Here is a 23,580-nt window from a genome sequence, read left to right as displayed (position 1 = left end):
AAGAAAGCACACAGGCGTTACAAAAACAAGTAGGTGTGACATGCCATAGTGCAAAGCTGAATGTAAAGGGTGTGTTTGCGTGCATAAATATGTGTTTGTACAGCTCTGTCAGTGACACAGAGTGAACTTCTTTTCACAATAAACTGTTAGCGTGTGTTTGCCCTCTTGGTTATAATCTCAGCACAAGCCTGAACACATGCTCCCTTTAACATCCCCATAATTAAATATCAGTTTAACAAAGTCAACCGACCACACAGTTGGACGATGTTGATGCAGTTGGATTGTTTGACTGGTTTCTTAATCCAAAGGAAGCTTAGGGCAGCATCAGAATCAGCTGCTGATACCTAGAAACAGATAGACAGCGATGACCCCGTGATCTGCTGACCCCTGCAGTGCCCTGAACTGACCAACCAACACAGCAGTGACACTCTGCAGAGACGCAATGTGGAAACAACTCGGGAATTTGAGCTACTGTGACATTTCTTGTCCTCAGACTAAAACACAATTAAATGTTGCAATGTGATATCAAAGAAAAGAACAAAGAAACCCGATGAACCGTACGCTTTAAGAACTGAATGTTCTGATGTTCAGTGGAACAAAATTCTCATAAGCACACCACAAGTAAAACCTATAATAATGATGACAGCTCTGGTAAAAGGTCAGTTCACCCACTTTGCCTTTAGTGGTTTCAAGCTGTCTAGAATGATTTGAGCACATTTCTTTTTTTGGTTTTATTTGCCCAGATTTTTAGACTTATATGTTTTAGATGTCTGTCCATTCAACATTTAAAAAAATCAGTGTCCACAGTATGCTGAATCAAACAGACTTCACAGCTGGAACTTTTTTCTGCTGAAGAAATAGTCATAGCTATTAGTCATCAAGCTAATTCCCATCACAGATAAATTGGAAGTAAATTGATTGCGCTTTTCCCTGAAACCATAAAAAGGAATACCAAGTAAACCAAACACAACACTCTTGCAGTAATGAAGCCATGAGAGCACAAATAAAACCCTCTCACACATTCTCTATCTCTATCTCAGAAAGGATAAACTTCCTCCTCATCATCTCAGTTTCAGGATGCATCTCAGGGCAGCTTAGGAGGGATTTGTCCAGACACAATCAGCCTATGTGAACAGCCCTGTCCTGGATTCCATCCCATTTATACGATTTCCTATTCTTCTCATGCGTGACTCACTAATCCAAGCAAAACCTATTAATTGGCACTCCAGCAGACAGGAAGAGAAAGATTTGCAGTTTGTATTTAAATTGTCATGTTTTGCTCTGAGCACTTCTCTATGTGAATGCATGTAAATAGGGTCCAAACATTAACTACGATGGGTGATGAGTTTGCCTGTACATGTTCAATTTGCCAGCTCTCTAAATGACACAAAAAAATACAGTTTGAACAGAGAAGGCTCTCTACAGCGTGACTTGAAGTTGATTTCTGGACACCTGTCATGTTTATTCTAAGTGTGAATCGAGCCTCTCACTGAGTTTTGGGTGAAACCACTAGAGGGTGACAAACTTTCTGAACTATGAAACAGTGTGTGGCAACCAGAGAAGAAAACCATTGACGCAAATTGCAGCAGGTGAAGGAGGTTTGTTGCTCACCATGGTGGGAAAGCCATCTGACCTGGAAAATAAGTTCAAACATTTTGTATTTTGCTTCAAAAGTTACAAAAGCTGATGTGGTAAGTTTAAAACAAAAATCATACCAGGGTCTCTGTGCAAGAAAACTCAATCAAAGAGTCCTTTTCATTTATGCAATCATTTGATAAGCTGGCTCTACATTTGCTCTCTTAATTGTTAAATTATAGAGTGGTCAGATGCTGTTTGGTGCCATCAAGGGAAAAGTACACTTTAAATTAAAGGTGAATATATTTTGCAGGAAGGCCACACTTGATGTGAGAACCTAGGTTAATTGTCACTTGATTATGAATTAGGCAGCAAAGTTTCATCTGTTTGATATCAGTTAAAGATTCTCACAATGTGAAAATCGACTTGTTTTCTAATCTTTTGTCTTTCTGGTGACAAATCTCGGTGGCACAATCACTTGATTCAACAGAGTTACTTTTCATTATCTTATCAGATGTGATATATCCATTATTGGGATAAAAAAGCTGAATAAATGTCCATAAATAAAACTTTCAGGGTGTGTGGTGTGTAATACGATACAAAAGGGCACTGTAGGTTGTTGATTCTTGGGTTCAGTAAAGTAGTTTTTGTTTGAGAGATATCTTGAGGGTGTTACTATTCGGGAAAACATGATTGCTCCTGTTTAAGGTGCGAATGTCCTACCCAGCAACGACACTTAGCAGCTTGTAAGCGCCAGAAAACCCACAAATGGTGTTGAATAGCCCCTGTATTTCCTCACATGCTAAGCAGCTTCTTTGGGAAGGAACAGTCTCCAGCTTGTCAACGGGGTTCCTTCTAATCCAACTTGTTTTCACTGTCTTGCTGGGTAGAAAGAGTCTGCACATTAGCACTACGTTAACCTCAACAAAAGACGTGCATTCCCGAAACTTATTCTTTCCACAACGAATGACATCCTGCGTAGTTACAGAAAGACCCTACTGTGCGCAAAACAATTCTCTCGACTATTGCGCGCTCTGAGCGCCTCCAAATTATTTATTCTGTATCTTGCAATTACAATTTGTAAATTTTCCCACAAATACAATAGCCCCTTTGGGGGGTTTACATGTGCATGGCATGCTTTCCTTGGAATAAAGCTAACCTGCATCAATTATAGCAACCTGGTTACTCAGTGTTTATCTATCCATCTAAAGGGAATTCCAACAATTTAGACATATTGTTTAATATCCTGATGTTGCCTTTTTAAAACGAATATTTCCAAGATTGTTGCAATTGCCAACTTCTTAATGTTTCAACGTTTGTATATTAGCCATTCCTTTTGTATATTGCTCTCCAAAAACTGTTGATTGCACGAAAGCTTCAATCGAAATTACTTCTCTTCCTTGCACCTCACACCATCCCCCACGAGTTTTGCTTTTTCGCCTCTGCGCCCAAGTGTCACTCTCGACTCTTCATGATTTAATATAGACATATAAACATGTTCTATGTTTAAATTGATATATTAAAGTGAGGATGCTGTGCTTGTCTCTAGAGTTGTTGAAAACAAACAACATGTAAAGTGTACTGCCTTCTCCAAATACGCACTTAATAATTTTGGAACTTAGTGCGTAAATCTTTTAAGCACTGATTCCTGACCAAACTCTGAATCTCTAGTTTTAAGTGTTGATATTATCGTAAGGGTTATTTACAGGTTTACTGTCTTTCTATCGCCCCGCCTTGTACACAGACCCTCCCCAGTCCCCTGGGGTGATCAGTCATTCTGCACTCAGATAACGCGTCATTCTCCCCTCGATTACGCAGCGGGATTTACATGAAACTGTTAATTGTTTGCTCTTCAAATAGAGTCAGCCTGGAGCCAGCAGTCTGCCAGAAGTTAAGGACCGACTCTTTGACCTCCCTCCCCCCTCTCCGTTCTCCTGTCCGAACGTGCGGGCCGATCCCCCCACCCCTGGCTCATCAACATGACAAAGCACTGGCCGGAGCAGGGCCTCTTGGCACTACCCTCTCTGCCCCACCTTGGAGAACATCACGACCATCAACTTGACTTCCACAGTAATGCGCAGCAGAGTATTCCTCCCCGTGGTGTAGCGCGGAGCACTCCAGCCCAACATTGGCCTCACCACCCGGCTCAGATGGTTCCCCAACAGTCTTCGCGTTTGGAGAAGCCCGCAGCGCGCACGGAACACCTCACCAGTGCCACGACATTCATGGATAAATCCGTGCCACCGGGTGCATCATACCCGAATCCTCAAGAAGACCCATTTAAACAGGAAACTATTAACCCGGACTCATGGAACAGTGAACGAGAGAAGAGCACCGGCGGTGGGAAGAAAAAGAACTATCAGCGGTATCCAAAACCACCGTACTCGTACCTCGCTATGATTGCTATGGTCATCCAAAGGTCCCCAGAAAAGAAACTGACGTTATCTGAGGTGAGAATTAATCTCTATTGCTCTTGTGTTTGAGTGCACTGTGCGATGGTGAGGTAATTTGGATCAAGGAGGTACATGGTGTGTTTTACGCACGGCGCATCTTATGATGATCACTTTAGTTCCGCGGTACTTTATTGAGATAAAGAAATTGTGAAATACAAGAATCTATAATATATTTCCTCCAGGAAAGTAGGTTGAACAGTTAATATCAGTTTCAGTTAAATATATAGATAAAACACTGACAGATAATTTACAGTTCATGAAGTGACACAAAACAGCAGTCTCTGGGTGACACTTGAGTGACTATCACCCCTACCATTCTTGGTTTGCTTTGATAAGGTTGGACTGCAGTGAAACCAGACACTGATCTGTATCAGGAAAGTGATAATATACAGTTCATGGTGTAATCACATTTCAGTTACTGATGTTATACTATAAAAGTACTTCCCATCCTTCCTTTTAACTTCAACTTCTTCCTTTCAATTCATAAACATCTTCTAAGTTTGGATGGCATCCACATTAACTTTCATACACTAATATCACTGTGTATTTAAATAGCACTGGCCCACTTCATAACATACCCAAACTGAAATACAGAGAAGACGAGCATCAGGTTCACTCAGACGTGCTGACATTTTTGTTTTATTTCTAGATCCTCAAGGAGATCAGCACTCTCTTCCCATTCTTCAAAGGCAACTACAAGGGCTGGCGGGATTCTGTGCGACATAATCTCTCCTCTTATGACTGCTTTGTGAAGGTATGTATGTCCAAACTGTTAACATTTCCACAATTAGATCACTATTTAGTTTTCAGTAAATCAGTGGATTTGATGGAAAAGTTCAACCTAAATTTAGCATTGCACTGTCATGCTCTCCTGAGTTGGTTTGTTACATTCTTTGACCATTTAAGAAATGCGCTGAAGGCCTTGGACTGAATATTCAAATTGGTTTTAGGCTTTTATTCGTTGTTATTGTGATGGTTAACTGCAAAACTAGGTCAGTCCTGTCTGACTGGGTTGTCAAGCCAAGTGCTCATCTCATTGTCCACCCTCCTTCCACCTCAAGGTGCTAAAGGACCCAGGCAAGCCTCAGGGCAAAGGCAACTTCTGGGCAGTGGAGTTGAGTCGTGTTCCCCTGGAGCTCCTCAAAAGGCAGAACACGGCCGTGTCGCGCCAGGATGAAACAATCTTTGCCCAAGATTTGGCCCCCTACATCTTGCAGGGTCACAAGCCAGAATCGGAGCCACCACCTGCCCCTGTCACCCTCCTCCCTCCTATGCACTCCAGAAACCCCTCACCACCCCAGGAGGATTTGTTCCGACCCAAGCTCGACTCATCCTTCGCCATAGACTCTCTGCTGCACAGCCTGCGGCCACCTAGTGCATCTGGGGATGTGGATGTGTCTACCAGGGACTGCTGGGGCAAGGTGGAACGCCCTCGGTCTTCACCTCCTCCACGACCCCGCTATGCCTCTTCCGCTCGCAGTGCTTCTGCCAGCTCTGCCAGCCCAGCCTCCACCTCGTCCTCCTCCTCCGATGAAGAGTGGAAAGGGATGTCTCTGTCTGGGAAGCGTGTTCCTCCTGATGGTGAAGGTGGATCAGATGGTTATTATGAGGACTACAGACCGCCACTGCACAAGTCAGCCAGACGGGAGACTGTTGCACCTCCATGGGAGCTCCCTACCTCCTACGCCAAATACGCTCCCCCTAATGCTGTTGCCCCACCCAGCATGCGGTTCAACGGAAGTCCTCTAATGCCACTGCATGGTGGGCTTCCCTTTTACAGCTATAGTAGCTCCCCTGTGGCACCTGGTCACTTCTTAGGTCATGCCTATTGGCCTATCCTCCCCAGTGGACGAGTTTCTGTCCAAGCCCCTCCACTCATCATGGACCTGGACAACATGTTGCAATCTGTTCCTCCCAATAAAAGTGTATTTGATGTGTTAGTGCCAACCAGTCAGAACTCTCACACACATCATCAACCACCCAGTCAGTACACCCTGCAGAATGGGCCTCCGCTAAACAGGTACCCTCAGTACTGACTGACTCTGAAATACTGACTCCTTTTACTCATACTGAGCCTCAGAAATGCACAAATACTAAACCACTATGATCCATGGCAGGAGCATCAAGATCCACAAAGGAGATACATTTCTGCTGCAAATTCTTCTAAACTGAGTCAGCTCGTGGAAAGTTGAATGTTTAATTATGTAAAAGTGCTGCTGAACTACAGACAATGTAACTGATGCATTCATGTTTTTAGCAAGATAAGTCAGTGTTTTCTTTTTTATGGTTTCTTTATCTGTTTGTTTCTCCTGTGTGGAGTATTACATGTTTTCACTGAAGAAAATGTACCTCAAACAGCTATACAACTAAACAAGTACCTACCTCAGTCTTTCAATGAAATAGATCGACAGGCTCTTTGCACTGCCAGTCGTGTTTGCACTGTTTTTTTTTTTGTCTACCTATTGTGACTCCTGAATGTATTGTTGGATTTAATCTTTATTTTTATTTTTTTACAGTTTTAGTTCGTCTTTGTCTGTGTTCACAGGCCAATGTATACACACATTTGTGTTGTTTGTTCGGATGATGAAATATAGAGGACAAATCGCTTCCCATAATGTTTCTCCTTTCCCTCCTTCACTCTTAAATTTAAGTCTGGACTGTCTGCATTGGTCCTATGCAGCTACAATAGCATGTTAACCTGATAAATAGTGGTAGTTTACTGATGATTTCTGTGATGGCGTTTTGAGGATTTCACATTACAAAACCAATTTTTAGCTGAGAAAACAGACTACATTTGATGTGTTCTCGGGACACTAGAGACAATCAAACACTATACAACCACCAGTATATAACTCAGGTTTTTTATGATTTCCTGTGGACTTTGCACTGCCGGTTATTTGCACTATTTTGATGTCATGATCTTCTTCCAAAGCAAATTGCTTATAAATGTCTGCCCACCTTGACGCGTGAATGTTTTGTTAGTTCTTTTTTTTTTGCCATTTTCCTGTGGTCTCATTTAAAGGTTTGTACAGTACTGAGCTGAAGTGAAAGCAGCTCAGAAGTTTGAGTATCAAAAGAAGGTTATGGGAGTTCAACAGGTTATGTAATAAAATGCTGTTTATTTTAACTCTACTACTCAGTGTCATATATAGTAGTAAGTAAACAAACTGCATAACAAATATCATCTAACCATTTATATGTTCAGTTTTAGCATGTTTGTTCAGGTCAGACTTATTTAGTTCTTTACAGTCAGGCTGGCATTGTTCCCCTTGGCTAGAGGAGAGGTTGAAGGAGAAGGAGGGACAAGAATTGAATGAGAGATGTACAATATAATGTAAAAACACCTATATAGCCTAGTGTCTCGATCACTATCTTTGCACTGTATTCATTTGATTTCCTAAAATGTAAAGAGGCACTAGTACAATTAGCAATACAACAATATGCAAATACTCCTTTACAAGTAAATGTCTTCAAAATGTTAAATATATGTATAAGTAAATATATCAAAAGTAAAAGACCTAAATCTGCATATTTTACATTTTAATGATTAATATTAATGTATAGCGTTTTACCTGTTTAACATGGAGCTAATTATGACAACTTTATATTTTGTCCCGGTAAAAGTAGTGCAGTAAAGAGTACAATATTTAAATGGTGGAAACATTTGTAGTTAATTTGAGGTATGGCTTTAAAAAAATGACTATCTACAGAGGTCTTTAATAGAAAATGTAAATCTATTCACAGTGTGAATGCCAGTATATTTGCACATTTTTTCTTGCAGAAGTATGTATTTGCCTAGAGATGAATATTTGTACCATTATTTCCCTATTCCCCGAAGCCAGTGGGTGTTTTAGGTACAGCATTACTAATGACATGTTCTAATGTTACATACACAATATTGTGTGAAGTGTTGTCATTTTGTGTTTTCCAAAGATTTTAAATGAAGTAACTGGACATTTTATTTCATAATTAAGGGATTTCTCCTGATTCATCCTTTACACAGAATCTCAAAGATCCTGCAAACCTGAAGCAAGAGATTTCATGTTTCAGGCCACAGCAGGAGGTGAGTCAGTATGATAGATTGTTTTACCACAGGAATTGTGATCTATAAACAAGGAAACTATCTTTGATCCACAGGCCGTGGCCTCTGCATTGGAGTTTCCAGCACACACAAACTCACATTCAGAGCCAGCTGATTTACATCAACAGTTCGGCAGCCGTCAGCCTCCTGCTGCTTCCACTGCTGTGGCCACTATCTCTTTATCAGCTTGCCTACGCATGCCTGCACTCCCTCACCATCCGTCCTCCTCTTCTCGCTCATCATTCCTGACCCAAAGACGGGAGGAGGGGACACCACTTAAACAGGGGACATGTCCCCCCCTCCCCCAAACACACACACACACACTATTCTGGGTTGTATCTCAACACTCCCTCATGAATTTACATGTATGACTGGTGGTCACACCAGGCCTTAATGGGCTGTGTGTGTGTGTGTGTAAACCTGAGCCATGTGCAGAGAGTGTGTGTGTTTTGTGCTTTTGCAAACACATGGAAGCAGCATATCATATAACTTATTTGAAGAGCTCCTCCGCTTCATTTACTAACTGCTTTACATAATGACAAACCATCTCTGAATGAGCCAAAACAATGTTGAGAACAAGCCTTTAGCAGAGCGTTACGAGAAGAAGAAACATTACATTACTAATATGATATACGTTTCCCAGAACTATATCTAGATGTTCTCTAAACCGATTCCTCCTATCCTGTGCTCAGAAAACGATAAGTGAAACTGTTTTCATTTGAAAGACACGACTGATTGGTAAAAATGACAATCTCAGTTAGTAGAAATGGGGTTTATTTGTCTGTGCTGTTACAGGAGTAACCACATCGAGTCTCTGTGTTGTAAGATAAGTGTGTTCCAGTTAAAAACAGATTAGCAGCTGCTTCACATGGCTGTCTTTTTCTTTCACAGTTGACTGGAAATTATTTAAAAGTTGTTTGTTACGAAAATAGAAATTATGTCTTACCTAACGGCAAATCTGTTTTTATCAAAATGTGACTGCAAAAATTGCAAAGGGTTAACTCAGAGAAATGTTAAATTTAACTGTGCAATACATCTTATGTGCCTACCACACAAATCTGACTGATGTCTTAGCCTGAGCGATTAGTATTCAGTCACCTGGCCTGCTAATGTAAGCACAGCCTTACTGTTAGTGTTTCATAAACCATGATCATATGTGAGACTTCTATCAAGGCTTCAAATGTTTCCCCTCTCTAACTTCTTTCTTTATTTCTCATAGTATCATGATGAAAACTGCCCCACTCTGTCTCTCTCTCACTCTGCCTGACTTCCTGTAATTTCCCCACCTCTTTCCTTCTCCTCCTCTTCTGGCTTGCCTGTTAACTCCCTCCCTCTCCTTCTTATTTTTCTTTTCACACTCCCTCTTGTGCCATACGATATTCAAAGACGCTGCCTCGCTCTGGGAAAGTCTCATTCAAGCGCCTGCGCTTAGTTTGAGGTCTCCTGTTTGCATCCTCCTCACTTCCAAAGCCACCTCCTCCAGGGGTGTAGAGGCAGAACATGTCCTGTAGGGGGAGACACACAATGACAAATGGATTCAGATGGCAAATCATCAGTTTATACTGCACCACATTAGAAATATAAAGATATTTTCAGGCTAGTGCACAAACAAATTTTGTGTCTCAAGATGTGTCTCGTTTGTACAAGACATGAAACACTATTTAATAACTGCAAACATATTCGAGCACATCACGGTTTAATATCTGAAGTCAGAAGTCATCTTAAGACGCTTGCTTGCAGTTTTATTTGACAGAATAATTTTGATATAAATAAAATGACATTTGGTTATTAAAATACAATATTTTCATCATGCATAACTTAAATCAGCATATTATTATAATATTCAATACTTGATAGTATTTCTTTCACACACATGCATTATGCATTCTTACCCCAGGCTGAAGGCTGATGCTGGTTTTAGCTCCCAGGTTGAGGACTCGTCCGTCTGCTCTGTGAAGCAGGTTCAGCCCTGCTGCACCGTCCTCACCACCTAACCAGCAGAGAAGACAGAGTAAGAAATGTGTTATCATGTCAAAATCAAATATTATCTGAGCCTTATTTAGTGGGGCGAAAAGAAAATTACCCAGGAGACCATAGGGGCGGGTGGAACGCCTCTCAGTCAGCACAGAGAGAACCACCTTGCTCCTAAATAGAAGTTTTCGGATCACACCATCTCCGCCGGAGTATTTTCCTGCACCTCCTGAGCCGGGCCGCAGAGAAAACTGCTCTAAAATGACGGGATATCTAAACACCAGATGAACAGCAGCAACTTAATATCAAAAACATATAAAAAAAAAACAACAAATTTAGACTTTTTTTCTGACTAAAATATGTCCAACCTCTTCTCCAGGATCTCGGGGTCAGTGATACGGGTGTTGGTCATGTGACTGTGAACTCCACTACGCCCAGTCCAGCCTGGCCCTGCTCCTGCTCCCCCAGCAACTGTCTCATAGTAACCTACCCTCTCGCTGCCAAATGAAATGTTGTTCATGCAGCCCTGATGGACAGTGTAATGACAATAAATCAGAAAAACAAAGCAAACCACATACATGCACACTTTGACAAAAATACTGCTGCTGTTAAAACATTTTGTTATGTACAAATCCAGTTGTTCTCACCTGTGAAGCGCCGCACACCTCAAACGCCTTAAAAATGACATCAACAACCCTCTGGGATGTGAGTACATTTCCTCCAACCACAGCTGCATTTTGGGAAGGCTGAAGGATTGAGCCAGGAGGTATGATGACTTTAATTGGTGCAAGACAGCCCTGAATATGACAAAACGAGACCGCATAATAAGCATTTGAATGTATTTTTTGAGTGCAGGAATCCTCATGTAGAACATGTTATGAAACATGACTAATCTGTCATAGCAGAGGAAAAAATAGGGGAAGAAAGACAGATTTTTTCATGCAGGTGTTAAAAGCATCTGGTTCTGATTCTGACCATGGTTTCCAAAAGCAGCCTGACAGAGCATGCCTGCCAAAAAAACATGTACTCAAACCTTAAACTTTTGTTTTTTAGATATTTTTGGGTCTTTTCAGAGAGTGACAGGCAATCGAACCCTGGGCTGCTGCTGCCACTCTAGCAGGTGAGCTAACCGGTGCACCTTTCTTAATGTCCACCCAGGTCCCTACTCTACCTGATTAAGGGGAATGTCCTGTCCGACCATGCAGCGTAGGCAGTAGATGAGGGCAGAGAGGGTGATGGCGCGTGGAGCATTGCAGTTCCCCCAAACCTCTGTTCCCGTCCCTGTGAAGTCAAACACAGCGCTGCCCTGTCGGGATAAAGGTTTTCATATTTCATTACACTTTCACTGTTCTTCAAGAAATTTCACAGCTCTTCTTGTCAATGCAAGTTCCTTGCATTTACATCTTTCTCCCCGCCTTCACCTCGTTCTCATTAATCTGAACCCGCAGCCTGATTGGTGTCCCATCATCCATGAAGTCCTCCGACTCCACCTCCAGTGAGCCAGTCTGTTGCTGTCGACGACGTGCAAAGTCTCTCAGCATGTCCCTCACTGCCAGCTCTGCATTACTCTGAAACACGAACAGATAACCTGTAGTAGTGCAACACTTAATATTTCATTATTCATATTTCAGCCACAGTTACCTGAATGTATCCCATGTAGGCCTGGACCACAGCTAACCCGTAGCTGTCAATCAACTCCCCAACCAGCTGGCTGCCTCTCTGATTGGCTGCCACCTGAGCCCGCAAGTCTGACAGGTTGTCATGGAGATTACGAGTCCCAGAGCAGTCTGGGTACTGGGCCGGAGCCATCAGAGCTTCAGTTACAGCTGATATGGAGACAGAGGGAGGAGGCAAGAGATGAATCCAGCAGAGAATAAAAACAAAATAAAATTTTACACAGAGTCGAGATTACAGCTGACCATTTCCTAATGTGTACGGTATATTCTATAATATATTCTACAAAAAAATAAAAATCAACTTAGAGAGAATTAAACCTTACATAAGATAAGTGTCAGTCACTCACTTTTTCTTGTTAAAGTATTATTGTTGCACTTTAAACACAGTTGTGAGGACTGGCCATTTTAAAAACTGACATTGATGGTGTGTTCAAAGACATTCTGATATATGAGATGTCTGCTGCCAGTTTTTAATGTGAGAAATAACCAAATTCACATCTAAACTTGCCCCTTCTTACAAGTGCCTTACCACATAATTAACATAAACTACAAGTGACAACCCGTTCATAACGGTGTGTTACTTATCTCAAGTAAGTTGGTATGCTTTGGAAAATGGCAGGCAGTTAGGTATGTTCAGCTATGTGGTTACAATATGCAAAAAATACAATGTAAGCTTCTTTATCTGGACTTGTCAGCAGCTCTGTATTATCTCTGCTGCCTCCATTCATCATTCTCCCAGATTCATTCTTGGTTCACCTCCTCCTCTCTTACCCTCTTCCTGGAAGACGCCACCAGTGACCAGTTTAAAGGAAGTGAAGACGGCCCCCTCCTGCTGAAGGGAAGTGGAGTGGGGGGGCATAGAGCCCGGAGTGATGCCCCCAATGTCGGCATGGTGCCCCCTGCTGGCCACAAAGAACACTGGACTGCTCACCCCCTGCTTAAACACCTGGGGTAAAAAAAGAAAAAAGGGGGAAACAAGGCAAATGAGGTAGAGATGAGGAGAATGGGAGAGGTGTGTATTAAAAAGAAAAGACTGATGCCACTGACCGGAGTGATGACTGTGAGGTCTGGGAGGTGGCTGCCCCCGGCACATGGGTGGTTACTAAGAATCACATCACCTTCTTTCAGCTTGTTCCCCAGTGATCTGATCTGCACAGAAAAAAGAAACAACACCACTGATGTCAGAATAGGGTGTTAATTCTTGTTATTCTTGTTTCAGCAGGAACGTATTCTTCACCTGGTACTGGACGGTCTCTTGCATGGCCCCCAGGTGCACGGGGATGTGGGGTGCATTGGACACTAAACCACCATCTGGTCCAAACACAGCACAGGAGAAGTCGAGACGTTCCTTGATGTTGGTGGAGATGGAGGTTCTTTGGAGAACTCTACCCATCTGTTCTGTAGAGGTAGAGCACACAGAACAAGTTAATAATTTCTGCGCCTCCATCTACTAGTTTCTCCCTAACAACCTTCCACTCTGCCTTCTCTCCTCTGTAGGAGTACCTGCTATGCTCATGAAGCGGTGGGAGAAGATGGAGAGCTGCACAGTGTTGAGCTCTGTGCCCAGGACGCAGTGAGGGTCAGAGCCGACAGTCATACAAACATCGCCCCCTTCTGTCAGACGGGCCTCACAGCACGGCTCTACCAGGATGGTACTGATGGGAGGAAAGAACAGGAAAGAAATTATACATTTATACAAGCACAGATGTTCAAACAGGGTGAATACATATATATACATATTTGAAAATAAAAGATCTGCCTGCCTGTTTTTGTCAATGATGATGGCTGGTCCCTGGATGTTGTGATCATAAGGCAGCTCCTCCCATAGATACACACTGGTGTCCAGGTAACCTTCCTCAAAGTAACACTTGGTCATCTACAGAAAAGAACAGAGAGAAAATGAGCACGTGATAACTCTTCTCAGACCAAAACATTGTACTTTGTTATGTCTTTTTCAATATTTAAATTACAAATAGATGTATATATGTTTTATCTGTTACCTATAAAACATAATATTTGTGAAAGGAAGAGAATTATAGTATGAAAAATATGTATAGGCTTGAACCAGATGATTCTGTTACACAAGAGTTTACATGTAGTGTCTATGTACCGTGACTGGTTTGGCCTGTCCGTGTCCCATCTTTGTTTTATATACTGATTTGATACCAGATTTCCCACAACCCCTCACTCTTATGTCATCAACCATGATGGGTCTGTCTGGGATGGTGAATCCAAACTCCTTCAGATAACTAAAAGAAGGAGGAGATGTTACATAAGAGTTAGAGGAACATTAGAAACCATGAGAAATGTAAACAAATGTCAGCTCCAAAGTGTACTTAGCTTATCTTCTCTGGAAAAATGAAGCATTAACTTGATGGTGTATTTGCTTATACAATATGAACAGAGGGCACAGCGGAGTGAACAGTGCACTGATTTATTTACTCATGAGTAAATACAAATTGCAGCCAATAGCTTAACACATAAATAAACATACTAATTGTGGAGCAAATGGGTAAACAAAGAGCTAACCGCTTGGTGAAGGCACTGCGGAAGTCTCCAGCTAGACAGGACTGGGCGTTGCTGGGGTAACCGGAAGCAGTAACCATGAGAGCGCAGTCGGTGCCCTCGTAACGCAGGTGAAGGAAAACCTCGGTGGTAATCTGAGCACTGAGAAGGACAAGAGACATAAGGCTGCAGCATGCATCATTACCTATTAAAAATGCATGCATTTAGCGAGCATGAGTGGTTCTTTCAGCAGTGAAAAGGTGTGGAGTAACACACCTGAAGGTTAAGCCCAAACCATGTAGTGTTTTGTGTGAGCTGACCTGGCGAACCCGCGTGCACAGAGTGTATCGCGGCAGCGCTTTGAGAGCTGCTCCACCCTCCGATTCAACTCAGTGAAAGAGCCCTGCTCGTACTGTAGCGAACACGGCTCCTGCACCTCCTCCACCACGTCAGCTAGAGCCAAACCATACGCTGACAGCACGCCACTGTATCTGGAACACACAAACACAGTTGTGTTTTCATCACTTCAGAGCACATTACATTGATTTACTCTCATTTCCCTGGCTCTAACTACCACTTGCCTAACCTACCTAACCATACCTCAAGTCTGCTGTGAAATATAATGACTTGGACGTGAGTTCTGTCCCTGCAAGGCAGGAGGGTCCCCACAGTGTGACTGCGTGAACAGATTTATACTTCCACAACATAAATAATACATGTCTGTCCGCACACTCACACAAACACACACTGTACTTAGGATCACTTTTGGGGGAAATTACATATACATTAACTTTTACTAACCATAACCAAAACCACTAATTGCCTACCCGAAATCTTAACCTTAATTTAACCTAACCTAAACAGGGAACCCAGTTTTTATCCCCAATTGTACCCTATTAAATAGTCCCAACATGGAAACACAACCCATCCCCCTTACTTATGTATGAAGACAGTCTTCATCCCCAGGGCTCGGGCAATAGCACAGGCATGTTGGCCACCTGCACCCCCGAAACATGCCAACACATGTTGAGATGTATCATGGCCCTTGGCCTGTGAGGATATGAGGAGGTGGGGGAGGAGTGAGAGAGTGAAACATGATTTTAAACGTCTAACACATTTAACAACCAATCTTTTATCAAGTTGTAACTAATAACGCAAAGCCCAAAATACCTGTGTCAGAGCTCTGATTGGCCGGCACATGGCCTCATTTGCAACACGAATGAATCCCATAGCAACTTCCTCTACGCTCATCTCTGACGTGTTGTTGTGTGAGTGGTTGGCCCCATTTGAGCTAGCCTATGAATGAAAGCATGAATAAAATACTTTGGCTTATAATTGATACTTCCATAATTAAATAGTACAAAAATATGAAAGTCTGCTTAATATTTCAGTAAATATTAGTGCCTGTGATTGGTTAGATGACAAGAAGAGGTTGATCTCCTGGGTCAGATGATGAAAATGCTTCATGGTTTCTTCCAGTGACAGTGGTTCATTCTCCCCGGGCCCAAAGATCTTTGGGAAGAAGGAGGGGAGGAGGCGACCCAGGGCTAAGTTAGCATCGGTTACAGTCAGAGGGCCACCTAAAAAAAATCCCACAGGGAATCAACATTACGTGTCTCCATACTCATGCTGTTCTAAATACACATGCTTTTAAAGCTGCTTTTTCATAAAGACTGTTTCAGTCTCATATATTAACATATTTATGTAATTTTGTGGGAAACGTGAAAGCACTGGAGAGCTAACCACAACTCTCCTACAGGGAAAAGCAACAGTGAAATCAGAATCAAGTTTCCTTCCTTAAACACAAATCATAACTCCAACTGAGAGCTATGAGGCAAGCTTCAGTTCTGTCATCTGAAACTCCCCAACCTCCGTGCAGCTAAACCAGGTTATCAATCAAAAAGAAGGGGGGAAGGGAACACACAGATCCCAGCTGTGTGTGTGTGTCTGAATTTTTTTCTGACAGCACGGAGGGCGTATCAGCTGGATTTATGAGAATGATTTAAAGAGAGAGTGACACTAGTGAAGGTAGGGAAAGTGAAATAAAAATTAGTAATATTGGAGCGGGTACAAACAGTTGGTTACCTTTTCTATAACAGGCTGGTCCTGGATGTGCACCTGCAGACTCTGGCCCAACCACAAACATCCCTGATCTGAGAGGGAAGTAAAGAAAGTAAAGAGGCCATTTAAAGGCAAGAAAAGTAATTCAAACAACTGGATTCTGACAAGCAGAAATAGTATCATGCATGTCTGAGTACATAACCAGGTAGCTGTTATACACAGACTTATGTTAGTGAATTGAAAGGATTAAAATTATCACGTCAAACCTTAAACTTTAAAAACTTTACCCCTTCTGATGAATGTTATTTTTTTGCAATTGAAACTACAAGTGCCTCACTCAGTTAATCATCCATTGGAAAGATACAGACGCATAAATTATATAGTTACTGTTCAAAACTGCAGTTGGAAATATTTACCTTCTCAGAAGAACTTAAGTCATCTATGCAACAATTTCACTTTCAGACACTTTTAGATGATGTCTTTTTGTGTACCCAGAATTGACCACAAACCCTGTTAAAGGGTAACTTTGGTATAATGCTGGTATTTTTCAACTTGGATCTTATTTTCATATGTTTTGTGTCTAAGTGACTAATGGGGACAGATTCTTTTTAAACTGGTCCAATATATAAGATTAGTTTTATTTAGTTTCTGCTGAGTTTAAATGTTGAATGATGAGCTGCAAGGTAAAATGAGTTACCTTTTAATGTACCCTGGTGTGATAGTCAACACCTTATACATTACAAAAGACATACTGGCGACGGACAAACAGACCTGAAAAAGAGTCGTGATCCTCCGCCTGCAGCCACAGTGTTGATGTCCAGCTGAGGTGCTTGCAAGGTTACTCCGGCTGTGGTAGCCTCAAACACGTGCTCGTACTGGCCAGCATACCGACTAACATCAGTGGATGTTCCTGGAGAGAAGACAGAGTCAAGGACACAAGAAAAACTTATACTGAACGATTGGAGAGTTGGAGTTTCTCTGGAATAAACACAAAAAGAGATTTCTAATTTAACTTTTACTTTTACTATCTGTAATTAATCTCTGCACCTAATACCATTTTTAAAAATGTAAATGAAAGTCAGAAATAACAAAATCACTACGTAATAACCAACACAGACACTTAGATACAACTAGGAATTACAAAACAATACCAGGAAGTTCCTCACATAGTCTGTGCACTCAGCAATTGTTCAAGGCACTAACGGTATTCCTCGACATTCCCTCTACTCACCACCCATGTCAAAGCCAATCACAGGTTTTTTCTCCGTCTGGCTGTAAGAGGTGATGGCGTATCCCACCACACCCCCTGCTGGGCCAGATAAAACGGCCCGTGAACCACAGAACTGCTCCATGGGAGTCAGACCACCATCTGACTGCATGAACAGGACGTCCACATCCTGAGGACAAAAATAAGGGATGGAAGAGGTCATTTCAGTGACTAGATGAAACAGGGAACACCTGGAATGTGTGTGATCTGTACGGTGGAGTAGATTAAGCACTTGACTAAATAAATTGTGGTAGTTTGTGTCATCACCTTCAGGCCACCCTTGAACCCAGAGGTAAAGCCTTTTAAATACTGATGAATTTTGGGTGTGAGATAAGCATCAGCGCATACGGTGTAACCCCGAGGCACCGCCCGCACCATGGGCATGACCTCGCTGGACAAAGACACTTGAGTAAAGCCCAGTCGGCGTGCTAGGTCTCCCACAGCTTTCTCATGATCGGACCATCTGAAAGTGAGAGAGACACACAAGGAAAGGAATGAGGTGGGGCTGTAACGCAAAGTAAACATAAAGCTCTTACATAATTTCGCCACTGCTCTGTAGTATACTGCATCAGTTAAAAGCCTTGAAACCACCTACTTCCTAACGGAAAGGAGAATAAGCATGTGCTTTGTGACAAAAATCAACTGCTTTGATCAATTTCTTTATTTTACACTTGAGGTAAGAGGCCTGCAGACTGTTCCTGCAGACTGTGAATATGGGAAGACAAACCTGAACTTCCACCCAGTAAACCATATGGGTTACATATACAATGGAAACAGGTTATTGGATACCTCTGACATGTACAGGGTACATACTACTCCCACAAAGACCCAACAAGTAAGAAATTGCATAACGGAACCAAAAAAAAGACCATAAAAACTAGGTAAGTGAGCAGTAAGTCGTTGGCCTTGGAATGAAAGAAAGGACAAGAAGTCAGATTAGGATCTTGAGCAAATACACTACAAAAACAAGCTGTATTACTGACGTGTACGAGTGCAACAGCAGTACAGCCAGACTGGTGATCCCGCGAGACAGAACTCCTCTGAGGTCTTTTTCCACTCGTTTCAGATCCAGCTCCCTCCACACCTCCAGAGAATCGCCTGTACTGCCTGAGGGACATCAGCACAAACACAGAGATTATCAGGGCTACTTCCAATAATGCAAGGAATTCAGGCAATGCTCTCTTCCAGAGCAGTTGACCGCGTGTTTGTGCCAGTAGACTGAACTTAGAATAATAAAAAAAATACAGGTTGGCTTTCTGTATCCATTGATAAACTATGTGAAAGTGCAGTAAAAGAATGAAAGCTTTAGTGTTCCTGTAGACTGTTTTTGTATTTCAGGTAGCTTTAGTAAGTTGAAATAAAGATTTGAAAACACAAACAATTTTTAACAGTGTATACGCTTGTATAGAGACCAAACTATGAGGCTCTGTGAGACTTTAGCAAGTGTTTTGTCGTAAATTATTGTATGAATGTAAATTTTGACCCGATAAAGGTGCTAGGTGAAAAGTTATCACCAGAGTACATAATTATGTGTACAAAACTTCCCAAGTTGGGATATTTCAGTGGTGGACTGTCAACTACCAAACTACCAAATCTTGAAGCTTTACAACTCTGACAAAACAGAGATCAGTTGTGTTTCACACCTGTCACAATACGTTTGGGATCTTTTCTTGGTAGCTGGCAGCCATCTTGCCTGAGGACGACTCGCTCGTCCACCTCTATTACCTCTTCATACAGCACTTCGGGAACCGCCACCTCCTGTGAGAATGTCATTGAGCTGTATGTTAATGCAACTTAAAATGAGCAAAATACAATTAATTACAGAGTAATCTAGTGTTTATGACAGTTTCATAGATAAGTTACCACTTAAACCACTAATAGTACAACTGGTCAGGGGACAAACTCCAAGACCTGACCCTTGTTTCTCTTACACAAGATAATGGCTAAACCTATTGTTGCAAGGACACTATACACATTCCCAGGCTACTCATGGACTCCACATACATTATACCAAAACAAGTGTTACAAACCAAATCAAACAGCTTTGGCCTGGCCTGTGTGCCAATGTGCAACAAGTCCTTGAAGCCCTGCGTGACCAGGAGTGCAGTCCTTTCTCCCTCTCTTTCCAGAAGGGCGTTGGTTGCCACCGTTGTGCCCATTCTGATCCACCCGATCAGAGAGGTGTCTACAGGCTGGTCACGAGGAAAACCCTGCCCTGTTTCCTGCCAATAAATTCACACAAACATGTATTAATTATATGCTGTTGATACAGATGATGTAGTGATGTAATGAATTATACATGACATTAAATAATAGGACTATGTGCTGTCTAATGATCTGATGATCCACATTTTAGTCAATACACCTCTTATGCCATGTGCTCAAAAATCAACCTCATTATTTAAAAATTCACAAAAGCCAACACATCCATCCATCCAATCATGTTACCTCTTCCAGGACTCTGCGGATCCCCTCTGTTGGAGCATCTTTGTAGTTCTGGGGGTCCCTGGAAAGCAGTTTCAGGACTCTCTCTCGACCATCAGGCAGACGAGCAAAGACATCGGTGAAGGTGCCGCCCCGGTCGATGGCAAAGTCGAATTTCCCCTCAGTCTCAGCCATAGTGAAGAGACAAAAGAGCTACTCCTGACTAAATGCAGTCAAAGAAGGTAAGAGAAAGAGTGAGAGATTAGCTATATCCACCCTGTTACGCTGTACTGATAAGGGAACAGTCAAGATTCCTGTTCATTCACAAAATCAATAAGGTGACACAACTACTTTGAATCCTCCCTCGCTGTCTGCGTTTCTAATCAACCATTACCAAGCTTATGTAAGCCAGTCCTCCTCTCACTGTGTTTTACTCTCTACTGGGCTCCACATCTCCAGGTTTCAACAACACTCACACATTCCTCACTCATCACCAGTACATTTCCTACACTACTGCTGGACCTAAAACACAACACCTCAGCTTATCTTTGTGTAACTATTATCTCCCCTCAATGCTGCATCCTTTGAGACAGCTTGTGGCAATTTATGTAAGTTTCTGCAAGATGTATAAGACATGTCAGACTGTTGAGTTTAGCAGAAGCAGAGCAAGGATTTCTGGCACAACTTCCAAGCTGCATGGAGAAGGGAGAATGTCTGAAAAGGTCAAAAACTCCAGCGATACTTGTAGTATGATACCAACATCAATTTTGCATGGGAGACATTCACAGATTACCAATATGGTTGCTGATAGCTGGACTGAAAATAGGCCTTTTTGATTGGATTGGATTAGATTAGAGTATTTAAGTTAATATTTAAGTTTAAAGAACCGATGCGTAGGATTTAGTTGCATCTAGTGTAATTACTGCATTGCAATCTCCTCACCTCACCCTTGCCTTCGCCTTCCCACGTTAAAGGAGAAACAACTGTGGTTTCTCACTTGAAAGGAACTATCTAGAGTCAGTATTTAGTTTGCCCATTGTGGGCTACTGTAGAAACATGGTGTTTCAACACGGCAGACCCTATGGGAGAGCACTCATTCCCACTGTGGATATAAAAGGCTTATTTTAAAGTACCAAAAGCAAACAGAGTATTATTTTCAGGTGATTATACACAAATTAGGACATAGTTGTGCATATTATATTCCATGTCTGCCATATTCTAAAAATACAATTTTATACACTGGACCTTTAAATATTATTTAGCATGTGAAATAATTTAACAATTCCATTTCACATTTCACCTGCTTCATCTCCTGTGTTATATACAGGGGGAAATGTTTTTGATATGTCTGTGACAGGCCAATATATCAGCTTATCTTTGTCTAACTATTATCTCCCCTCACTGCCACATCCTTTGAGACAGTTTGTGGCAAGTTATGTAAGTTTCTGCAAGATGTACAAGACATGCCAAAGAAGACAGTGTAATATCAGGGTCTTTGAAAAAGAACCTTTTACTGGTAAACACTCACTCTATATATTGCAAGTTTTTACAAATGCAAATGCAGGATGTATCATGAATTCCTATTGCTGGCTATGTTTTAATCAAACTGGTTTTCAGGTTCAAACATCCATTTACATAATCAGCATTAACACAGATGAATAAACTTTTATGCAACTGAAATCCAGCTAACTTGGTGCACCAGTGAATGGAAGTAACTGTGGATTAACATTCCTTAAGTGTTGATTCAGTGAGTAAACTAAGCACAAAGTCATGGTCACTTGACCATTTGAGACACGCATCAGTTAAGCATTACTCAAGTATATGATTTGTACCCTTGTATTTTTTATTTTTACAAGTGTCACCGATGTAATTTCAGAGGACTAGTGCATTACAGTAAAATATGCAAATCTAAAGAGGAAGCACAGACAAACACAATAAAGTCAGATAAGACAAGCAATAAACTCGCAGCGGATCCTGCAGGATCTGTTTGGGTTCTTCCAGAGGCAATAAGCAGTGGCAGTGGGTGACAGCTGCATTGCCTCAATATAATCGAAATCACGTCTAAAACTAGACTTAAATGGGTCATGTTGTTGCGACAACCCATTCACAGTTAGTATGCAAAGGGGAGCATGCACTTGTCGAAGTCACAACCAAGGTAAAGAATAATCGGACGGTGACCGAGCTGACATCTTTACTCACCTGCTGCACCACAAGACGGTAATTCTTAATAATCTAGATAATCCAGTTACTATCAGATCCTCTTGCGTTCACCTCTCGACCGGCGTCGTTACGGCAGGGTGGAAGGAGTCGGAGCTTTGTCAACGTGCTGCTGCCTGAGGTTTAAACCCCGCCCCTCTGAGAGGAGCCAAGTGGGCTCACTATTGAAATGATTTTCCTGAAGGTGAGTGTAGCATGTTCAGTTTTCAAAATGCTTTTTCCTTATGTGTCTGTTGAAGCACTCATGCTCATTTGTTGTTTAATATCAGAGGAGAGCGTATTTTATGGCTGCAGTATCATGGATGGTCGACAGGTGTCGCTGCATGAAGCGGTGCAGAGGAGTCAAGTGTCATCTGAAAACGAGAGTCTGTGTATGAGATGTAAACATGTAACATTGTCAGTTTAAAATCATGTTTTCATATTTTACTGAACATATTATCATCAGATCTGTTTTTATTAACATTATTTAGGCCTCACACAATGACATCAAGTTTGTAAACGAGCAAATGTCTGCTGTTTTCAGCTCAGTAAGCTTAAAAATAAAAATATAATGCAAGGAAGAAGCTATTGACAAATATTTATCAGTAGAATGGAGATTCTCCAATTACCACCAAAATTAGAAATTACTGCATATGAAAAATCCTTCTAATCTTAGTCTGAATCACAGTCCCTTTGAATCAGCTAGTGTAATATTGTTTGGGCTGATACTTATGTTGATGTCATATCTTTGCAAAATACTTGTAATTAAGAAGAGGTTTTTGAGAACATGCAGCTGCACCTTATTGCAGTCCAGAAATAAGGTAAATATCTTTCATATACACCCATTTATGTTTGATAACATGAATTGTAGGCAACATTTCAATTCAGCTTACTTCCTCTCCTGTACATAATTTGATTAGCTTTATAGTGCCAATAAACTAAACTAAAAAAAACAAAACTGCCAGTACACTCTGTTTAATGGCTAGTCTATATAAGGTGTTATTGTTACGCAGTCAAATTTGAATCTCTGAATTATCGTCCATGTCTATAAAGAGACATAATATCTTTTAAACGTCACCACAAGTAATGTGATTAAATGATGATTCTAACCTGAAACACCTGAGAGAAAACTCAGTTATCTCATAACTCTGGCCCTGAGTAGCTTTTCTATCTTACCACCCCCATCTCCTATCTCCAACTTTGTCTTTTTAAAGAATAATATTTGATGACTTAATTAAGATAATGTTACCCTCAGGTTTTCAAAAAGAGCAGGTGGGGCATCTGTTATTTACAAAACCACTCATTGTCACTCAATGAAGACAAAATGGCATATTTGGCAGCTGTCAGATACTCTTAATTCAATAAAAAACA

At 41.6% G+C, this 23,580-nt stretch overlaps 2 protein-coding genes across 2 annotated transcripts; one reads left to right on the top strand and one right to left on the bottom strand.

Annotated features, from left to right (window-relative positions):
* Positions 1 to 1,545: 1,545 nt before the first annotated feature.
* foxh1 (forkhead box H1) lies at positions 1,546 to 7,160 on the top strand. Its single transcript, XM_019274556.2, has 4 exons — positions 1,546 to 1,691; positions 3,436 to 4,025; positions 4,678 to 4,782; positions 5,090 to 7,160. Exons 2-4 carry the CDS (start codon positions 3,555 to 3,557, stop codon positions 6,062 to 6,064), a joined length of 1,551 nt encoding a protein of 516 aa, XP_019130101.2. The 5' UTR covers positions 1,546 to 1,691; positions 3,436 to 3,554; the 3' UTR covers positions 6,065 to 7,160.
* A 1,709-nt stretch (positions 7,161 to 8,869) lies between these two features.
* Positions 8,870 to 22,374, bottom strand: oplah (5-oxoprolinase, ATP-hydrolysing). Its single transcript, XM_019274549.2, has 28 exons — positions 22,213 to 22,374; positions 20,038 to 20,236; positions 19,620 to 19,811; positions 19,233 to 19,347; positions 18,573 to 18,696; positions 17,857 to 18,052; positions 17,554 to 17,719; positions 17,094 to 17,232; positions 16,347 to 16,414; positions 15,666 to 15,841; positions 15,432 to 15,557; positions 15,199 to 15,311; positions 14,582 to 14,752; positions 14,286 to 14,423; positions 13,867 to 14,005; positions 13,520 to 13,632; positions 13,260 to 13,411; positions 12,994 to 13,154; positions 12,804 to 12,905; positions 12,528 to 12,702; positions 11,722 to 11,906; positions 11,502 to 11,648; positions 11,252 to 11,386; positions 10,728 to 10,877; positions 10,449 to 10,606; positions 10,193 to 10,353; positions 10,002 to 10,099; positions 8,870 to 9,614 (listed from the first exon to the last, which is right to left on the bottom strand). Exons 2-28 carry the CDS (start codon positions 20,206 to 20,208, stop codon positions 9,462 to 9,464), a joined length of 3,924 nt encoding a protein of 1,307 aa, XP_019130094.1. The 5' UTR covers positions 20,209 to 20,236; positions 22,213 to 22,374; the 3' UTR covers positions 8,870 to 9,461.
* Positions 22,375 to 23,580: the final 1,206 nt, after the last annotated feature.

This window comes from Larimichthys crocea, chromosome XXIII, assembly GCF_000972845.2.
Source record: "Larimichthys crocea isolate SSNF chromosome XXIII, L_crocea_2.0, whole genome shotgun sequence".
Taxonomy (NCBI): Eukaryota; Metazoa; Chordata; class Actinopteri; family Sciaenidae; genus Larimichthys; species Larimichthys crocea.
The sequence above is the reverse complement of the archived record's forward strand: the minus strand, read 5'-3'. Positions and strand labels throughout refer to the sequence as shown.